Raw genomic sequence first — 21,797 nt, 5'->3', positions numbered from 1 at the left:
CATGGTGTTTGCAATGCCAGGATTGTGGGTTTGATTCCCACGGGGGACCAGTATGAAAGAAAAAAACAAATTATGAAATGTATGCATTCACTACTGTAAGTTGCTCTGGATAAGAGCGTCTGCAAAATGACTAAAATGTAATGTAAACATCCATATTCAATGCATAGTATTCTCACACATATCACACACATAACCATAGTTACACTGTACAACAAATAATGAAAGTAGACAGAGCTTGACTCCCAAATTCCTTTGCAAAGGAGTTGCTAGGTGATGGATTCTTTAATCCTCTATATTCATACTCATACCAGCACACCCTCCCACACTCCATACTCCAACCTCTCTATCTCTCCCCCTGAGAATACAGATTCTGTTCTACTTCACTAATATTGATCATGGGGATGATATTTCAAATTCTAAAGACCATATGTAAAATGATTTGCCATTTCTCTTGACTTTATGTAGTAATTGTGTTTGCGTGTCACACTGCTTCAGATTCTAGAATATGAATAGGAAAACAATCTTGTTAATTTACTTTTATCATGAGTTTCACGCAGTATTCTTCTTGTTTTGTACAGAAAGAAAGAAACATAAAAAGGTAAATAGGCCACATTTCTTTTAATATCTGCTTTGCTTGTGGCTCAGGCAAATTATTGAGGCCATCAAAGCGTAATGCCAATGCCACTTCCCTGTTTGCCACACCCCCTCCCTATAAGGAATTGATGACATTCCAACAGGCGGGGGTTGATGACCTCCTCATTTGTGAATGAGGCTTCCGCGAGCTCAGCGTTCAGTTGAGCAAGTAATGTGAGTGTTGAAGTATCCCAACCTAGCCTAGAAATAAGAAGAACACTTTCCCAAATGGATCCCCGTGGAATTAAGCTCTTGTTGTTTTCCTATGTATTTATTAGCTTTATATTTATTACACTGCAAACTAAAGAAGGTAAGCGAAGTACTACTTTTACAAATACAATTTCTCCTTTTCCAACAAGTCTATCCTCCTATGCCCAGGTTGTGGGACCACGAGGAAGTTGAACGTATAAAGCGCAGCGCAAGAACATACTGATACAATGACGCTACTTGTATACGTTTTTGTTGCATTTTGACCACAAAGTTATTTTTATTCAATCCCTTATCAAATTTCATAAAATGTCGATCACATGCGATTATCCGCTGTCTATCCCTGACCTCTTTTATCAACATGAGGTGTGCTGAGAGCAATCTACATTATAGAGGGCTACTAACGTTACCTGTTGGAATTTTGAATTTACAGATTGTCTCTAGATCAATAAGGTTGCAGTATGACATTGTATTAACATATTAAATATAACACAGATTTTTAGACAAAAAAGAAGACTATGCTACTTTGCCATAGTTGTCCTACACTGAAATAAAATGATCAGATACTTTTTCTAAAAAAATTAATAAGTGGAGATTTCTTTCGTTATTTTTTTCAAAAGGAATTAAAAAACGATTTCACACTTGTCAGTGCAAGGTAGCCTAACAACTACGTATGGGAGACATGGATAATCATCTGCATGGCTGGGCTGAACATTCATGTCGGTTACTACTTAGTGCACGTTGAATGATAGATGATAAAGTTAGTATTTTCTATTTCATCAAGTTAATGATTACACCCTAAGCTTCCTTTTTAATTTTAAGTCACTGACATAGCCCTATGCATAAGCCTCAATTTAGGAAGTGTAAGGGAATACTAAGTTAAATGGAGTAAAATATTAGAGTGGAAATTTTAATACCAAGAAGCAAATAAACTTCAAAATATACTTGTCCCAGCTCTCTCTGTTACGGCAATCACATTAAGACAAGATTACATCAAGAATAGTCTGATTGGTGACAATATTAGTTTATCACTTGTGAATTATATATTATCACTTGTGTATGATGTCCAGCATAAGAAACTGCCTTTTGCGACCTTTTCGAATCATAGTCACACACCTCATGTAGCCTAGCACATAAGCCCATATGTTTTAATAAGGTTTGTATCACAACTAAAGTGGCCAAATACCTTCTTAAAATGAAGCACATGAATCTTCTTTACATGGGGTGTAGAGCCTAACTGGCATATATTAGCAGCGCGGGAGTTTCAAGTTTGGGGAAGATAACCATAAAAATGCACCTTTTTATAATAAAAGTATTACATGCATAATTGCATTTGTGGTCACTTTTGATAATGGTGTTTTCTGCTAATGGAACATTTGCGCTTATAGCCTACTACCATGTGCGCATTGCTGCGCTTCACCAAGTAAAGTGGTTGAATTAGACTTCATTTTGACTTTTTCCTTTGTGCAGAGGTGCTGTTGGATATGAGGGCATCAGGGAGTGAGCTAGGCTGGCTGACCGGGCCATATGAACAAGGAGACAAGCAAGGGGTAAGTATCCATCCACCCTTTCCTATGCCCTGTTCCTGTACTCTTCTCTTATGGGAAGTATGGCTGGAGTAGCACATAATATGCTATGTCTGAATGTCTCACCTTCACACTACTTTCACAACTCTTATTTGCCAGTATCTGCCTTTACAACTTGGTGCTCAAGTACAAATGTTAGTCATTGTAATGTCAAGTTAAATATGTGAAAGGGTCATATTATTCTAATGGGGTTGGGTTTAAGTGCGTATCATGTCTGGACTCTCCAAGGGAGAGACAGATGGGAGAGAATGGCAGCTATAGCAAGCGTGGTAGAGAATACTTGTGGTTTTAAGTCCCTCGCTTCAGAATTGTATGTAAGGGTACAATTAACTTCAGTTTGGAGCATATGGTACCTTTTGGGGAAAATTTGATGTAGCGAGTTAAGTTAGCTGTCGTTTCCCATAAGTAGAAAATGGGTTGTCTTTCATCACGGTAAAACACAACAGATTGTTTGTTTTTTTCTTATCGTTTGCTTTTGTGTCATGTGTGCTTGGGCCCAATTTTGTGTCGTTAACATTTGAGTGGTCATTCAGTTGCATGCAAATAATTACAAGTTGGTCTATTTGATAGGTTGATGACTCAAAGGCAAGTTTGGGCATGCTGAACATGCATAATCCTATCTTAAAATTCCTCAAAATAGTGTCTTCAATTGTGTACTAACAGTTACGTTGAATTTCACCTGGCACAATCTTGCTGAAGTTCAACTACTGTATAGATCAGGAAAATAAAGTTAATTGAAAGCCTGAATAGTTGTTATGTTACAATATTTTATGTTTTTATAGCACTTAATTGTTGACTAAATTTACACGTATCATGATAATTATGATATCATGTATTATAATTCAAAATGTTTCTACCACGTTTGAATCACCCATTAAAACATTTTGCAATAGTTTTATGGAGCCGCTTGCTCTCGTGTTGCATGCCCCCGTTTATATGTGATGCCACACAGTCAGCCAACAAAGCACATTCCTTTAATAAATAGCATAGTGGTAACATGCAGAGAACAAACCACAGGCTCAGCCCCCGTGGGGCCAAATGTATTTGAGCAGCCACTATTACGCTGAAGCATGTTGGAAGTAGGGCTGTTGCGGTGACCGTATTACCGCCACACCGGCGGTCACGAGTCATGAAGGCAGTCAAATTCCACATGACCGTTTAGTCATGGTAATTAGGCTTCTCTAAATTTAAGCATATAGGAGTACCTATTTCTTTTTTAAACGCTCAACACAGAATAGCCGCATGTGCGCACTCCCTCAAATCGCTTGGAGAAAATATTAATATTTTTATTCAGTTTTGTTCAATTGTATCCTTCGTACTATAAAATAATGCCACGGAATTATAAACAAATCTTGTCTGCTAAATGAACTAGCCTAACCCACAGCCATTTGGCATAGCCACATCAGGACCTAACATAAGGAGACCTCAGAGTATGCTATTATTTTCTTCTGAAATGAACTACCGTAAATTCCGGACTATAAGCCGCAACATTTTTCCCAGGCTTTAAACCCCGCGGCTTAAACAATGACGTGGCTAATATATGGATTTTTCCCGCTTTCATTTTTTATTTAAAAAAAAAACACATTCTGTGACGTGCTCAGTTTTTTGGCGGCATGAAGCTTTCATTAGACCAATGAAATTGCCGAACGGGTTAAGGTCAAAACTTTTTTGTTTACTGTTTAGATTAAATCGAGCACTCTCCAACTTCCCATCATTCTGATTACGGTAGTCATTTTGTCACCCTCATCATGGCAAAGACACGGAGAAATGCATATGATGCAGCTTTCAAGTTGAAGGCGATTGATCTGGCTGTTGGAAAAGGAAATAGAGCTGCTGCACGGGAGCTTGGTCTTAATGAGTCGATGATAAGACGTTGGAAACAGCAGCGTGAGGAATTGACTCAGTGCAAAAAGACAACTAAAGCTTACTGATAATTATTATTTTTTTGTTACAAGCTGTGTTTCGTTAAAGCCTGTGTAAAGTTCATTTGTTTCAATGTACTGGTAGGCACCTGCGGCTTATAGACGTGCGGCTTATTTATGTTAAAAAAATGTAAAAAAAAATGTATTCAGTGGGTGAGGCTTATATTCAGGTGCGCTTAATAGTCCGGAAATTACGGTACATTTTCTTCATATCATGCTTCTTTAGACCAGTCTAAAATAAATAATGGATTTATTGTGAAGGTGTAGGCTATATTACATGGATTTATTGAACTTTTTTGTGTGGAAGCCAGGAGCTGCTAAATGTGTTTGTTAATTAACGGTCAATTACCGTGAGACCGACAGGTATTTGCTTGACAATCACCGGCTGATGAAATTTTGTGACTGCCACAGCCCTAGTTGGAAGACTTCTCACTAAAATGTCTAACTGCTGTGGCAGCAAGAGTTGGATACATGGATCAACATCTGTTGCTTAAGATGCCTCATTGTTGACAGGCCTCAGGGGTATTTCAATAGTATTGTAAAAATCAGCGGGCTTCATTCCTTCGCTAAGACCTCTTGTCTTTTCTCGCCACTCTTATGTCTTGATATGTTCCTTTGGGATCTCCCTCACTCACTTTCCCTTTTCCTCCAGGGTTAAAATTACAGGGGTGATAGTCACTCCTATAACAAATCAAGGCACCCCCATTAGAATTTAAGATGTCAACATGGGCTGTAGGGAACCCCCAATAAGCATTGAACATTTTAACTTTGCTCAAAATGTATCCCCCAGAGTCAGTGTTTGACTGAATCCCTGATAGTCTGTCTGTGTGGTTGTTTCAGTGGGAGGTGGTCCAGAGGAGTCTCAACGGCTCACAGTTCTATACCTACTCGGTGTGTAACGTGGGTGAGCGTGAGCAGGACAACTGGCTGCGCACCACCTTCATCCAGCGCCGCCCGTCAGCCTCTCGAGTCTTCGTGGAGCTGCAGTTCATCGTGCGTGACTGCAACTCGTTCGACGGCTCATCGCTTACCTGCAAGGAGACCTTCAACCTGTTCTCCTCCGAGTCGGACGCTGATATCGGCACCAACTTCCGCAAGGGCCAGTTCAAGAAGGTGGCAACCATCGCACCCGACGAGATCACCAGCCGCAATGAGCTGCACATCAACACAGAGACGCGGGTGGTGGAGAGCCTCAGCAGGAAAGGCTTCTACCTTGCCTTCCAAGACATCGGGGCCTGTGTGGCGCTGCTCTCTGTCAGGGTCTACTATAAGACCTGCCCGGCCGCTGTCAAAAGCCTGGCAGCCTTCCCCGAAACAGTGGCAGGGGGGGGGGAGAACCAGGCCCTGAGGGAGGTGGCGGGGGCCTGCATAGAGAATGCGGTGAGCGAGGAGATGCCCCGCATCTACTGCACGGTGGATGGAGAGTGGGTGGTGCCCGTCGGACAGTGCCAATGCAGGCCCGGCTACGAGGCCGTCAACGGCACATGCCGAGGTAAGGTGTATGTTCCTTTGTTGGCTGGTGGTCTGAGAGTCTTTCACCTCTCGCATCATGGATTCTAATCCTGTGTATGTGTGTGGAGGCTTGTTAGTGTGAGCTGGCATGAGTAGTCTGCGTAGAGATATTTCGCAGACGGTGTGTTATGTTTTTTCATTTGTGTTGGCTATAAAAATGCTTATATTAAAAAGGCAATTCCACAGTAACTTAATGATGCTGAGACTCCGATTTTTCACTTGAACAATTTTTTACAATTTCCACAGAATTTTACAAAACACATTTACTTAAAGAACAGCGCAAATGCAAAGTTTGGTAACAGAATGACGGAACAAACAGCACAAACAGTCATTCTGTTACCAAACTTTGCATCTGCACTGTTCTTCAAGTAAATGCATTTTTGCTACATTTTCAATGGAAATTGTTAAATGTCGTCCTTGTGCATAGCTGGCTGGTTTGTTTAACTTTGCAATCATTTGTTTTTGTTTGACATGCATTTTAAAGTGGAAAATCGGATTCTCGGCATCATTCCATAACTGAGAAATAGCCCCCTCTTAACTGAAAAGTGTTTGAGGTCGCTCACTCTTGTTAGTAGCCATTTTTATCATGACCTTTGGCCCTTGTAAGCTAGTATGCTGCTAATTTGTCATTCATTCATTATCTTAAATACTCATACGTAGTCTTACCTGGGCTTTGTAGTCATGTTGCCACCATATTGCGTTCAAGTCCTCATCAGAGGCCCTCTAGTCTACATCTCCTCAGTCCTGCCAAAATGACAGATGTTGCTCAAAGACTGGAGAGGCAGAAGTCACTCTGAAACTACTGGTGGTGTATTGACTTCTTCAAGGTAGGAGGAGGGTAGAGAGGTGGAGGAGAGAAAGCCCCTCTGGTTATCAATTCAATTTCAATGAAATTTCAGTTCTCTGGCTTTCTTTGTTACATGCATCAGAGAAATTGGCATTCCTTAAGTCATTGGGAAATCCTTCTCTCCCTCTCTCTCATATCTGCTGTAAGAGACTAGGTTTCACCATGTGAATGTTTTTGTATGTGACTGCAGCAGGGTGAGAGCGAGCATGTTGGCATGCTCAGGCCTGTTAGGAGCTGTTCCGTGATGGGGCACCACAAAACTCCCATCACCGGAACATTAAGCATGTTGCTACACCACTGATTTTGGAAGACACACACGCACAATCTGTTTCCCCTCCATTGGTAATGAACGTGTGTGTGTGTGAGATTAAAAAAAGTGAGGAATGGAATGTAAAGGTAGGAGAACAATGAGGTGCAGTGTTGAGCTGTAGGCACTGGCTCCTCTCACCCTCCCCTTCCCATTCTCCACTGCATTCCTCTTCCATTTACTCCCAGATTACTGCAGGTCTGAGGAATTCCCTATGGAGAACTCCTGGGCTGTGTCCCAAATAGAACCCTATTCCCTATATAGTGCACTACTTTTGACTACAGCCCTATACATAGGGAATAGGATGCAATTTGGGACGCACTCCTGCTCCCACCTTACAGGAAAATGGATTGAGGCTGAATACAGGTTGAATACAGAAAGCTACAGTGTAAGGTGAAGGTGAATGAGCTTGGCATTAGGAGTGGAAACATACACAGATAAAAGTACAACAGTACATCAAATGCACACGCAAAGGCATACACACACACCCTCTTCCCCCATGCAGTGTGCTCCAGTTGACTCACTGTTTGACATTGACAGTTTTCTTCCTTAAAGGGTAGGTAGCTTAAATGTAACCACATGTAACATATGGAGTAGCATTAGAATGCGTGTCAAAAGTCCCAATGCAAAGTTGCACCTCACTTTTCTAGTTTTGGAGTTATTACATAAAACTGATCAGAATTCCGAAGAATGCTGAAGTCATGCTGGAAAAACATTTGAGTGGTGTGACGTAATATGGATAACCTGGCAAGCCAGACTATTCCCTATAATGTAAACTCCAACAAATAATTTCTAATTAAACAAATCGTTTGCACTCATGACTACTGGTTTCAATGACATTTTCTGCCTATTTGCAAGCTACTACTTTATGAATGTATTGTTACATATCAGCTTGCAAGGTTGCTAGCCAACTAGCCTACTAACGTTAGGCCTACCAGCCTGCTAACATTACGTTAGCACTGCGTGAGTCAGCCAGTTGCTATCAACACCTAGCTTACAGATATATTAAAGTTAACCAAAGTTTTCTAAATGCATAACGCCATCTAACCAATTATCAAATAATGTTGCCAGTATATGCCGCTATCTTAGCTAGCAAGCAAGCCATCCTGCTAAAGTTTATTTTAGCCTGCTAGCTAGCCAACCACCACATTCAACATAGCTGAGTAGTAAGCCAGAGAACAACTAGTCTAGCACAGGCTGGAACCCACAGAACACAACAACAAAAATTGCCATCAGATATAAAGTAGAGAGAGCGGAGACTTACCAATTTACGCTAAATTAGCTACCTAAGTTAAAGAAGAGCCAATGAGAGGCCTTTAGAGGGAGAGGCCATTTCACCGGCCGAGGGAGAGTCAGCTAATCCACATTGAATTTAACCGGTTTATCTCCATCACTGCAGACACTCGCGATGTACCAGTAGGTCGGTAGGAAATAGAGCTTGCAGGCTTCACATTCACGCTCGGCACAGCACCTGGTTTCAGTCAGTCTCATTCCAAAACCGAATAAACCGGTCCTGCTTCAAAGCTAGCTTCTCATTTCTGGGCCACAAATGAGTCGTAACTCCGTCCTTGTGGATATTATGGCAATATGTGGGTATTACTGCACTAGCTACGAACAACGGAAAACTACTACAATGCTCGCTTGACTACCACTACTAAACGCACAGGAGAAGAGATCTTTCGCATGAAGTTATATGGTTTCTTTGTAGATTTTCACCAGCACCAACATTTGGTTTGGAATGTAATTACATGCTAGCATAGCGTGTAGCTAACGTTAGCCAGCTGGAACTAGCTAGGTAGCACCGGTTCTCCATATGATGATGAGAAATAGTGCATTGTAAAAATATATGTAATATATATGTAAAAATTCGCAAACAACTGTTTGTACACTGAACAAAAATATAAACGCAACATGCAACAATTTCAAAGATTTTACTGAGTTACAATTCATATAAGGACATTTGTCAATTGAAATTAATTCATTAGGCCCTAATATATGGATTTCACATGACAGGGAATACCTTAAAATAAAAACAGTCTATCTGGTGTGGCCATCATTTGCGTCATGCAGCCTGACACATCTAATTCGCATAGAGTTGATCAGGCTGTTGATTGTGCCCTGTGGAATGTTGTCCCACTCCTCTTCAATGGCTTTGTGAAGTTGTTTGGTATTGGCAGGAACTAGAACACGCTGTCGTACACGTCGATCCCGAGCATCCCAAACATGCTCAGTGGGTGACATGTCTGCTGAGTATGGAGGCTATGGAAGAACTGGGACGTTTTCAGCTTCCAGGAATTGTGTACAGGTCTTTGCGACATGGGGCTGTGCATTATCATGCTGAAACATGAGGTGATGGCGGCGGATGTATGGCACAACAATGGGCCTCTGGATCACTTCATGGTATCTCTGTGCATTCAAATGGCCTTCGATAAAATGCAATTGTTTGTTGTCCGTAGCTTATGCCTTCCCATACCATAACCCCACCGCCACCATGGGGCACTCTGTTCACAACGTTGACATCAGCAAACCGCTCACCCACAAAGCCATCTGCCCGGTACAGTTAAAACTGGGATTCATCCGTGAAGAGCACACTTGACCGGCATGCCAGTGGCCATCGAAGGTGAGCATTTGCCCACTGAAGTCGGTTACGATGATAAACTGCAGTCAGGTAAACACTCTGGTCAGGATGACGAACACGCAGATGAGTTTCCCTGAGATGGTTCCTGACAGTTTTTGCAGAAATTCTTCGGTTGTGCAAACCCACAGTTTCATCAGCTGTCCGGGTGGTGGGTCTCAGATGATCCCGCAGGTGAAGAAGCCAGATGTGGAGGTCCTGGGCTGGCGTGGTTACACCTGGTCAGTGGTTGTGAGGCCAGTTGGACATACTGCCAAGTTCTTTAAAATGACAGCGGCTTAAGTAGATAATTTAATGTTAATTTATCTGGCAACAGCTCTGATGGACATTCCTGCAGTCAGCTTGCCAATTGCACACTCCCTCAAAACTTGAGAAATCTGTGGCATTGTGTTGTGTGACAAAACTGCACATTTTCGAGTTGCCTTTTATTGTCCCCAGCACAAGGTGCACCCGTGTAATGGTAATGCTGTTCAATTAGCTTCTTGATATGCCACACCTGTCAGGTGGATGGATTATCTTGGGAAAGGAGAAATGCTCACTAACAGGGATGTAAATACATTTGTGCACAAAATTAAGAAATAAGCTTTTTGTGCATATGGAACATTTCTGGGATCTTTTTATTTCAGCTCATGAAACATGAGACCAACACTTTATGTGTTACGTTTATATTTTTGTTCAGTATAGTTATAGGTAACCAGATCGTGACTACAAAATAAGTCTTTGACCACACTGTGTTGAGTAAAAACTCATGCTTCCTACCCTTTTAAGAATGCCTTTCTTTACACATAATCTTTGCTGGCAGAAAGGAACACAAACCTTGTGTTACCACACAAAGGCACACGTTTGACCTGGCTGCTCCTTGGATTGTGTCGAGCTGTCCGTGCCCACACCCTGTCACCCACATTAAAGCCATATGCACACTCATCCCAAAGCTGGGCAAATATGTCTTAAGGCCAACTTGACCTGCGTTCCAAATGGCATCCTATTCCCTATGAACTGCACTACTTTTGACCAGGGCCATTTGAGACGCACACTCAGTATCTAAATGCTCTTGTTTACACACAGAGTCTGAATGTTGTTGCGCTCCTTTTTTTGTCTGTGGGAAAAATCCTGAGGGAACCAGTAAATTAGTTCTGGTAAGGTTATTTTCTCCCAAAGGAGGATTTCCCTTTTCCAGTAATCTAGGCCTAGTTTTCCTCTCCCCTAAACTGATGGTGACTAAGTTGAAACTGCATGACTGTGCCTGCCGTGTGGCGAGTGACTTTATGGGTAGTAATTGACTTGGGTGTGTGTGTGCTTTATGTGCAGTAACTGCTGGTTCTCCCTGCGTCTTTGTCTTCCTGCCCTCATTTCTTTTGCTCATTCTATTTTCTTTTTTCTCTCTATCTATTTTATTGCTCCCAGGCTCTACCCCCCCCTCCTTTTCCAATCTCCATTTTACAACTCTCCTGTAAGTTTTATGATCAAAAGTAACATTATTACTGACTATTCCCTCATGTAACCAGCTACAAGACAACATTTTTCTATTGGATGATGGATATATTATTATTGTTGGCCTGTGTGCATCTCCTGAATGTGACACCAACTGAATCGCAACATCCCGTTTCACACGACCCAGATGTGACTATTTAGACTTTGTGCTGTTCTGTGTATGCCAGTAAATAAAACAAGTATTTTTTTTTGCTTATTTGACGACTGTCTCCAAAAATAATAAACAGACGCTACATTTGAAAAGTATCCCTGATCTGTGTACTGTAGTTTGGTGGGGATACACATACTGTACATCACAGGAAGCTGCTGAGGGCAGAATCAAATCACATTTTTATTGGTCACATACACATTTAGCAGATGTTATTGCAGGTGTAGCGAAATGCTTGTGTTCCTAGCTCCAACAGTGCAGTAGTATTGAAAAACGATTCACAACAATACACACATCTAAAAGTAAAAGAACAGAATTAAGAAATATGTAAATATTGGATTGAGCAATTTTGGAGTGGCTTTGACTAAAATACAGTATATACAGTGAGGGGGAAAAAAGTATTTGATCCACTGCTGATTTTGTACATTTGCCCACAGACAAAGAAATGATCAGTCTATAATTTTAATGGTAGGTTTATTTGAACAGTGAGACATTTACATTACATTTAAGTAATTTAGCAGACGCTCTTATCCAGAGCGACTTACAAATTGGTGCATTCACCTTATGATATCCAGTGGAACAACCACTTTACAATAGTGCATCTAAATCTTTTAAGGGGGGGGGGTTAGAAGGATTACTTTATCCTATCCCAGGTATTCCTTAAAGAGGTGGGGTTTCGGGTGTCTCCGGAAGGTGGTGATTGACTCCGCTGTCCTGGCATCGTGAGGGAGCTTGTTCCACCATTGGGGTGCCAGAGCAGCGAACAGTTTGGACTGGGCTGAGCGGGAACCGTGCTTCCTCAGAGGTAGGGGGGCCAGCAGGCCAGAGGTGGATGAACGCAGTGCCCTTGTTTGGGTGTAGGGCCTGATCAGAGCCTGAAGGTATGGAGGTGCCGTTCCCCTCACAGCTCCGTAGGCAAGCACCATGGTCTTGTAGCGGATGCGAGCTTCAACTGGAAGCCAGTGGAGAGAGCGGAGGAGCGGGGTGACGTGAGAGAACTTGGGAAGGTTGAACACCAGACGGGCTGCGGCGTTCTGGATGAGTTGTAGGGGTTTAATGGCACAGGCAGGGAGCCCAGCCAACAGCGAGTTGCAGTAATCCAGACGGGAGATGACAAGTGCCTGGATTAGGACCTGCGTCGCTTCCTGTGTGAGGCAGGGTCGTACTCTGCGAATGTTGTAGAGCATGAACCTACAGGATCGGGTCACCACCTTGATGTTAGTGGAGAACGACAGGGTGTTGTCCAGGATCACGCCAAGGTTCTTAGCACTCTGGGAGGAGGACACAAGGGAGTTGTCAACCGTGATGGCGAGATCATGGAACGGGCAGTCCTTCCCCGGGAGGAAGAGCAGCTCCGTCTTGCCGAGGTTCAGCTTGAGGTGGTGATCCGTCATCCACACTGATATGTCTGCCAGACATGCAGAGATGCGATTCGCCGCCTGGTTATCAGAAGGGGGAAAGGAGAAGATTAATTGTGTGTCGTCTGCATAGCAATGATAGGAGAGACCATGTGAGGATATGACAGAGCCAAGTGACTTGGTGTATAGCGAGAATAGGAGAGGGCCTAGAACAGAGCCCTGGGGGACACCAGTGGTGAGAGCGCGTGGTGCGGAGACAGATTCTCGCCACGCCACCTGGTAGGAGCGACCTGTCAGGTAGGACGCAATCCAAGCGTGGGCCGCGCCGGAGATGCCCAACTCGGAGAGGGTGGAGAGGAGGATCTGATGGTTCACAGTATCAAAGGCAGCAGATGGGTCTAGAAGGATGAGAGCAGAGGAGAGAGAGTTAGCTTTAGCAGTGCGGAGAGCCTCCGTGACACAGAGAAGAGCAGTCTCAGTTGAATGCCCAGTCTTGAAACCTGACTGATTTAGGATCAAGAAGGTCATTCTGAGAGAGATAGCAGGAGAGCTGGCCAAGGACGGCACGTTCAAGAGTTTTGGAGAGAAAAGAAAGAAGGGATACTGGTCTGTAGTTGTTGACATGGGAGGGATCGAGTGTAGGTTTTTTCAGAAGGGGTGCAACTCTCGCTCTCTTGAAGACGGAAGGGACGTAGCCAGCGGTCAAGGATGAGTTGATGAGCGAGGTGAGGTAGGGGAGAAGGTCTCCGGAAATGGTCTGGAGAAGAGAGGAGGGGATAGGGTCAAGTGGGCAGGTTGTTGGGCGGCCGGCCGTCACAAGACGCGAGATTTCATCTGGAGAGAGAGGGGAGAAAGAGGTCAAAGCACAGGGTAGGGCAGTGTGAGCAGGACCAACGGTGTCGTTTGACTTAGCAAACGAGGATCGGATATCGTCAACCTTCTTTTCTAAAGTGAGAGACAGAATAACAACAAAAAAATCCAGAAAAACCCATGTCAAAAATGTTATAAAATGATTTGCATTTTAATGAGGGAAACAGGCCTACAAGCCCTCAGTCCAGCCTCTCTCAGCCTATTGCGGACAGTCTGAGCACTGATTGAAGAGGTTGTGCTTTCCTGGTGTAACTCGGGCAGTTGTTGTTGCCATCCTGTACCTGTCCCGCAGGTGTGATGTTCGGATGTACCAATCCTGTGCAGGTGTTGTTACACGTGGTCTGCCACTGCGAGGACCATCAGCTGTCCGTCCTGTCTCCCTGTAGCGCTGTCTTAGGCGTCTCACAATACGGACATTGCAATTTATTGCCCTGGCCACATCTGCAGTCCTCATGCCTCCTTGCAGCATGCCTATATATATATATATATATAATTTTTTTTTTTTTTTTTTAAACCTTTTTACATAACTAGGCAAGTCAGTTCAGAACAAATTCTTATTTTCAATGATGGCCTAGGAACAGTGGGTTAACTGCCTTGTTCAGGGGCAGAACGACAGATTTGTACCTTGTCAGCTCGGGGATTCAATCTCGCAACCTTTCGGTTACTAGTCCAATGCTAGTCCACACAGGGGCGGCAGCGCAGATGAGCAGGGACCCTAGGCATCTTTCTTTTGGTGTTTTTCAGTCAGTAGAAATGCCTCTTTAGTGTCCTAAGTTTTCATATGTGTGACCTTAATTGCCTACCGTCTGTAAGCTGTTTGTGTCTTAACGACCGTTCCACAGGTGCATGTTCATTAATTGTTTATGTTTCATTGAACAAGCATGGGACACAGTGTTTAAACCCTTTACAATGAAGATCTGTGAAGTTATTTGGATTTTTACAAATTATCTTTGATAGACAGGATCATGAAAAAGGGCTGTTTCTTTTTTTGCTTAGTTTACGTATTGCTCTTGTCCAAATGGAATAGGGCCGTGTGCAGTGTGATGGCGATTGCATCGTCTGTGGATCTATTGGGGCGGTAAGCAAATTGAAGTAGATCTAAGGTATCAAGGAAGGTAGAGGTGATATGATCCTTAACTAGCCTCTCAAAGCACTTCATGAAAGTTGTATTCTTGGAAGTAATGCTGGTGATATCTAAAAGTAATTTCCAGTTGTATGTAATAACACAAAAATCTTTCTGGCCTAATGTAAGAAATATCACACAGAAAAATTAAATACTGCTGCTTAGGAGCTAGAAGCAGAGCTGCCATATCTGTTGGCACCGTCTCATATCGGCTCATAATAATGGCCGGAATAGAGCAAATGTAATGGCATCAAACACCTGGAAACCATGTATTTCATACTATTCTGCTCCAGTCATTAACACGAGCCCGTTCTCCCCAATTAAGGTGCCACTAACCTCCTGTGCTGTACATGCAGCAAAAACAGTTGCCGTTCTTCACATATTGGACAAGAAACGTCCACATTTTGTCCAGATAAAATGTAAACTGAAATGTAAACACTTTTTAATGTTCTGAATATGTCTACTGGGATCACAGCATTGATATGACACAGGCGATAGTGAATACTTGACAAAAAGAGAGGATTCACCCCAGTTTACTCCCTAGAGAGTCATTATGAAGAGCAGAACAATTGTTATTTTGGTGCAACATATCAGCAGTGCAGTCTGGTGCTGGAACCAACTTGTTTATTGTAATCAGAAAGAAACCTCTCTGGGACTGGTTTGTGACGTTTCGTTCTTTAGCAGATGGGGTGCATAGGTATACAGTGTTACATATACTATTTTCCCCTCCATGGGATCCATACCTTTAAGAGGAGTCATCATTATGGATACTGTGGATTTACTTGGCCTATGATCGCATTGTGTTAACAGTCAAAGAAATCCTCATTAAGGGCTATTTTTGGACTTTCAGCAGATGCTCATATCAGTCTTTCTTTCTTAACCTTTGGGACTGGGGAGGTTTCAGGAGATTGACTGTGATTACATTGAATGTGTTTCTGTGATCTTGTGCCAAGTTGATGTCGACCGCTCAAACTGAGGTTCAGAGCGTGGGCTAGATAATGGAGGGACTCTGAGTAAATTACCTCAGTGTCATGCGCTATCATGGTGAAGCTCCATTTGGAATAAATGTAGGACCCGTCATTATTCCTAAAAAAATTCACGACATAGTGGCCAATATTTATCTAAATTGTGAATTTAAAAATGTTTCACTGATGCTGTTGTATTAGTGCATTTGAATTGATGGCACTAGGTTAGCCTTTGCTTTTACATTCATTCATTAGGCCTATAAGGTGTGGTTACAATGTCACATGTCAAATCCTATTGATTTTAGGATCCAGCGGTACAGTTAAAGGGGCATTCAGCAGTTGAAACTAACTAAGCATAGTCCCCGACCCCTGTTTCGGTAAAAGCGGAGGGATGGAGCTTGAAAGATGTAACTAATCTCAAATTAATAGACTGAGCTATGGATGTTTATAGTTTATAATTTATAGTTTTAACCATGTTTTGAGACTATATGGTGTTTTGAATGTACTTTGTTTACAAACATTGGCGTAAAACAAGCTCATATTTTGGGTCCTGATGGGGTTCGACAGCTGGAAAGGAGAATAGCTAGCCAGTTACAACAAGTGAATGCATTCACCTGAAATATCCATGTCATCGGCAACATGTCAAGTTAGCTCATGAGGCATTTATACGTTTATAGTCTTCAATGGGGACATATCATTAGTTTATAAGTCCAAAAATGGATGTAGCAAGTGCAGATTGCCCCAATTTAAAAAAAAAATATCTTTCATAAGTAAATGAGAAGGGTTAGTGTTAGAAACTCATAGGCAGTACATTATATGGCATAATGGCATTTGCTAGTCATGATAATGAGTAAAGATGGCTCTTCTCTGTGCATATGTAGGCCATAGATTGATATAGGTCTACTTTTTCATATTGCTGACAGTACAACAGTAGAGTAACTTAAAAGGCAGCTCCGCCACTTAACATTTGGGTTGTTATTATGAAGTATTTAGTGATGTCCTACACAGTTTTAGTGTAATTTTATAATTTAATGTCTTACTGTTTAGTGATGAGCAAAACCGGAAATTGCTTCTGACATTTTCAAGTAGGATCCCTGAGATGATTAATAAAATAAATGATGGACCGTTATTTCAGCGATCTATATAACCCGTCTGTAGTTTTCAGGTTCGTATTGAACTGCTGCAGTGCATTCGGAAAGAATTCAGACCGCTTGACTTTTTCTATATTTTCTTATGTTACAGCCTTATTCTAAAATGGATTAAATCGTTTTTTCTCTCTTTAATCTACACACAATACCCCATAATGACAAAGCAAAACCTTTTTCTTTTTTTAGCAAATGTATAAAAAATAAACGGATAAAATGTACATAACTATTCAGGCCCTTTACTCAGTACTTTGTTAAAGCACCTTTGGCAGCGATTACAGCCTCAAGTCTTCGGTATGACGCTACAAGCTTGGCACACCTGTATTTGGGGAATTTCTTCCATTCTTCTCTGCAGATCCTCTCAAGCTTTGTCAGGTTGGATGGGGAGCGTCACTGCACAGCTATTTTCAGGTCTCTCAAGAGATGTTCGATCGGGTTCAAGTCCGGGCTCTGGCTGGGCCACTCAAGGACATTGAGACTTGTCACGAAACCACTCCTGCGTTGTCTTGGCTGTGTGCTTAAGGTCGTTGTCTTGTTGGAAGGTGAACCTTTGCCCCAGTCTGAGGTTCTGAGCGCTCTGGAGAAGGTTTTCATCAAGGATCTCTGTTTACTTTGCTCCGTTCATATTTCCCTCGACCCTGACTAGTCTCCCAGTCCCTGCCGCTGAAAAACATCCCCATAGCATGATGCTTCTACCACCGTGCTTCACCGTGGGGATGGTGCCAGGTTTTCTCCAGATGTGACGCTTGGCATTCAGGCCAGAGTTCAATCTTGGTTTCATCAGACCAGAGAATCTTGTTTCTCATGGTCTGAGTACTTTAGGTGCCTTTTGGCAATCTCCAACCGGGCTGTCATGTGCCTTTTTACTGAGGAGTGGCTTCCGTCTGGCCACTCTACCATAAAGGCCTGCTTGGTGGAGTGCTGCAGAGATGGTTGTCCTTCTGGAAGGTTCTCCCAACTCCACAGAGGAACTCTGGAGCTCTGTCAGAGTGACCATTGGGTTCTTATTCATCTCCCTGACCAAGGCCCTTCTCTCCGGATTGCTCAGTTTGGCCAGGCGGACAGCTCTAGGAAGTCTTGGTGGTTCCAAACTTCTTCCATTCAAGAATGATGGAGGCCACTGTGTTCTTGGGGACCTTCAATGCTGCAGAATTGTTTTGTTACCCTTCCCCAGATCTGTGCCTCAACACAATCCTGTCTCGGAGCTCTACGGACAATTCCTTTGACCTCATGGCTTGGTTTTTGCTCTGATTTGCACTGTCAACTCTGGGACATTTTTATATATGCAGGGGTGTGCCTTTCCAAATCATGTACAATCAATTGAATTTACAACAGGTGGACTCCAAGTTGTAGAAACGTCTCAAGGATGATCAATGGAAACAGGATGCACCTGAGCTCAATTTTGAGTCTCATATCAAAGGGTCTGAATGCTTCTGTAAATAAGGTTTTTCTGTTTAATTTTGTTTAATACATTTGCAAACATTTCTAAAAACCTGTTTTCACTTTGTCATTATGGGGTATTTTGTGTAGATTGATTACATGTTTATTTTTGCCATGTTAGATTAAGGCTGTAAAGTAATCAAATGTGGAAAAAAAGTCAAGGGGTCTGAATACTTTCCGAAGGCACTGTAAGTGATGTTCTTGGTCCCAATCGATCAACACAAGCCTTTGCGGCCCATTAAACTGAACAGGATGAGTACCTCATCCATTTAGCGCTGTTTTTGTTTTAAACTCAAATTTGCTTGTTTTCGCTTTGTTGTTATTGGGTATTGTGTGTAGATTGAGGAAAATGTTTTATTTAATCCATTTTAGAATAAGGCTAAGAAAATGTGGAAAAGGGGAGGGGCCTGAATACTTTCCGAATGCACTGTATATGTTGCTCTGGTTGTCTTCCTCTAACATCTGTAAAAAATATATTTTAAATGGACGCTCAATAACCTATAGAATGATATTTATAGTTGGCTTATTCCAATTTTTTTCTGTTGTTCAAGACTCACGCTCCCATGATTCCATTCTTCGAAACCACTCCCACCATCACCGCCGAAGTTGCAGCTCTGGCAGCCATTGCTCCCTTCCAAATAGCCTATATTTTTGTAGTGAATTACTTAAATAATATTATACTTTCTATTAGTTCCAATAGGCCTACAGTGTTGTGGCTTGGACAATTGTTAAGGCTGTTAAACATTAACACTTTTTAATTTTTCAGATGCAGCAGGGTTAGCTACTTAGCTAGCTAGCATTGCTAATGTTAGCACCAAAGATACGACAATCATGAAAGACTAGGATTTTGTAGTGATTTCATAATAAATGTTGAGTTCTAACAGGACTACATGTTTAAGACAGTCGCTAAGATTAAACTGTGCTAACTATTGTTGCAAACACTATTTCGGATGTAGCACTAGTGTGCTAGCAAACCATCAGACTAACTTATAGTTAGCATTCGTTAGCATTTAAATTTATAATTAATTTTTGAGTGTAATGCAATGGATTGGTGCCAATGACATTTGGATATATTTGGCAAGATATTCATGCAAGCATTATATTATTACAGCCCAAAATTAATGTGAAATGCACTCATAAGTTATGACATAAGCTTTGTCTAGGCTTGCTAGCCATAAGATAACTGCAGACTGGGTGGAGCATTGCATCCTGGGAGGTGAAATGGACTCTGGGAATTGGACTATACTGTAGACGAGGACAATGTAGTAGTAAAAAAAAAAAGACAAACGAGGTATCGTGCAGTATGACTGACAAAAACGATAGCTTAAATGTCTATCAAATCTTACAGTAGTGCATATATACCAACAGCATAACTGGTTATAAAGTGGTGGAATTGTCCTTTAAACAAAGAACAATAAACATTTGGTGTCTCAGTGTTGAATTTGTATGAGTCAAAGACATTTGTCCCATTATTCTACCAGTATCCAGCCATACAAGTACCCCCAGGTGCCACGTAGCTCCATTTCCAGGGCAGGTTTTGGGTGCATATTTCCTCTGTATGGCATTCCTGTGCAACGTGGTGGTGGTGGTGGTGGTGGGGCCATGGAGATTTGTGTATTGTGCTGCTGGTGTGTGAGCTCAGCCCCCCCACCCCCCCGGACAGGACGGGCTCCAGCGGAAACCGGACGCCACCTAATCCGCAGCAACTCTCCAACCCGTTGGTTCAGGGCTTTCCATTGTTGCCCGCAGTCACTCCTTTTTCACCCCACCGATTTTAAGTCATTTTGTTTATTGGTTCATTTGGCCTCTCTTAACAGGAAGTAGACACGTTGTTGGAATCCAGCATGTACTGCCACCTGGATGTCTAGCCTGGACTTTAAGGAAAGACAAAGGAAGTGTGTCCTAGATGACCGTGGTGGCTGTTGTTTGGGCAGTGTAGTTGAAGGACGGGTCACAGGACATCTATTTAGTGTTAGTTTACAAGCATTTCGCTACACCCGCAATAACATCTGCTAATCACGTGTGTGTAACCAATAAAATGTGATTTGATGACTGCTTTCTTCCTATTTGTACCTCTCTCTTTCCCATTTGCACTCCTCCCTGTTCTGTGAGCAGCCCGAGGGAAGAGGAGTGTGAAGAGAGAAAAGGATTAGGGAATGTATTGTGTTTGTTAAAAACCAGATGAAAGCCTAAGTGGAATTGTAAAACAGATGTAATTCCCTTACAGCTGCTCCATCGGTCAGCTAATCCTTTTGACTATTTCCCCACACCTTAACCTGCACACCCACACCTTGACCTCCACCCTCCCCCTCTCTCCACCCCCCTCCTCTCTCTGTGACCCCCCTGGCTTCATGTTACTACCATACCTCCCCCATCAGAGAGACACTTTGTTCTACTCAACTACTCCTCCACCACCCCCTAATACACCAATGAGACGTTGTCCTGCTCATGCAAACACGGCACCAATGTAACTGTGTAGGTTCCGTCCCTCTCTTCGCCCCAACCTGGGCTCGAACCAGGGACCCTTGCACACATCAACAACTGACACCCACGAAGCATCGTTACCCATCGCGCCACAAAAGCCGCGGCAGAGGAACGTCAGCGGGTGAATTCAGATGGAGCTCTTGGAAAGATGATACCCAAAATTATTATTTTCGGATATAAAGACAACGCTGTATCAACAAAAAGCGGATTGCAGCTTGCAAAACATGCGGGAAGAAAATTACAGACGGAGGCGCAACAATTTCCAACTTTGTTGTGGTGGCTGGTTGTCGTGGCTAATATAGCCAACAGCTATTTAATTTATAACTTTACTAGTATAGCATGTAGGCTAACATAACGTTAAATCAATGAGCCTCCACACAGTTAGTCAGTGTGGGAACGTGATAATTGCACCCAAGATTGAGCTACAACTGGCTAGGCAGTTGGTAGCCTAAATCCTGCCTGATGTTACTGCTGTTCCTAAAACCATTGACATACGTTAGCCTACTGTAACCACACAGAGTGTGTGTGTGTTAAGGTTGGGAGATTGTGTACAAGCCTACATCGCCCGATTGCGGTCCTCGATAGTTGATCACTAATGGGGGGGGGGGGTCTTTCTCATGGCTACCCATGTATTTCCATGGAAATATGTTTATTTTACGCAAAGCATTCATGATTTGCGTAAATGTAATATACTAACTATTACTCTTGTTAAAAATATGAAATGGTATTACATTTGGTGAAGAGCACATTATAACTTGTTTAGGACTCAAAACTCAAAGTTTAGGACTTGAGACTTGACTTGATACTTACTTGTGACTTGTAAAACAATGACTTTGTCCCACCTCTGCACGAAGCAGCCGCAACTGTCAGTAAGAGTGTCCGTGATTGCTATGGCTCTCAAGATGGACAAACCGTACTATTGCTGGTCTTTTGAGGGTGTATGCGAGATTGTTCACCTAGCCGATTTCAGTTAGGCGCCAGCCGACCCAAAGCCTTTAGCCTTTAACCAATTCCCCTCTCTCACTTCTTCCCCTCTCTCTCCTTTGCTCACTCCTGTATTTGTTTTAGTTGGCTTTTGACTCCCTGTAGTCAAGGACAGTTTAACTCACTACTACCCTGAGGCA

General features: G+C 42.6%; 1 protein-coding gene across 1 annotated transcript in view; it reads left to right on the top strand.

Annotated features, from left to right (window-relative positions):
* The first annotated feature begins 753 nt into the window (after positions 1-753).
* The window catches only part of LOC115165873 (ephrin type-A receptor 2-like), a 37,865-nt gene continuing 16,821 nt past the window's right edge, over positions 754-21,797 (top strand). Inside the window, exons 1-3 of the mRNA XM_029719319.1 lie at positions 754-943; positions 2,311-2,390; positions 5,189-5,840. Of these exons, the coding sequence (XP_029575179.1) occupies positions 862-943; positions 2,311-2,390; positions 5,189-5,840 (814 nt within the window). The 5' untranslated portion in view covers positions 754-861. The remainder of the gene's footprint in view (positions 944-2,310; positions 2,391-5,188; positions 5,841-21,797) is intronic.

Source organism: Salmo trutta, chromosome 28 (assembly GCF_901001165.1).
Source record: "Salmo trutta chromosome 28, fSalTru1.1, whole genome shotgun sequence".
Lineage (NCBI taxonomy): Eukaryota > Metazoa > Chordata > Actinopteri > Salmoniformes > Salmonidae > Salmo > Salmo trutta.
This window is presented reverse-complemented; position numbering and strand designations above follow the sequence as displayed.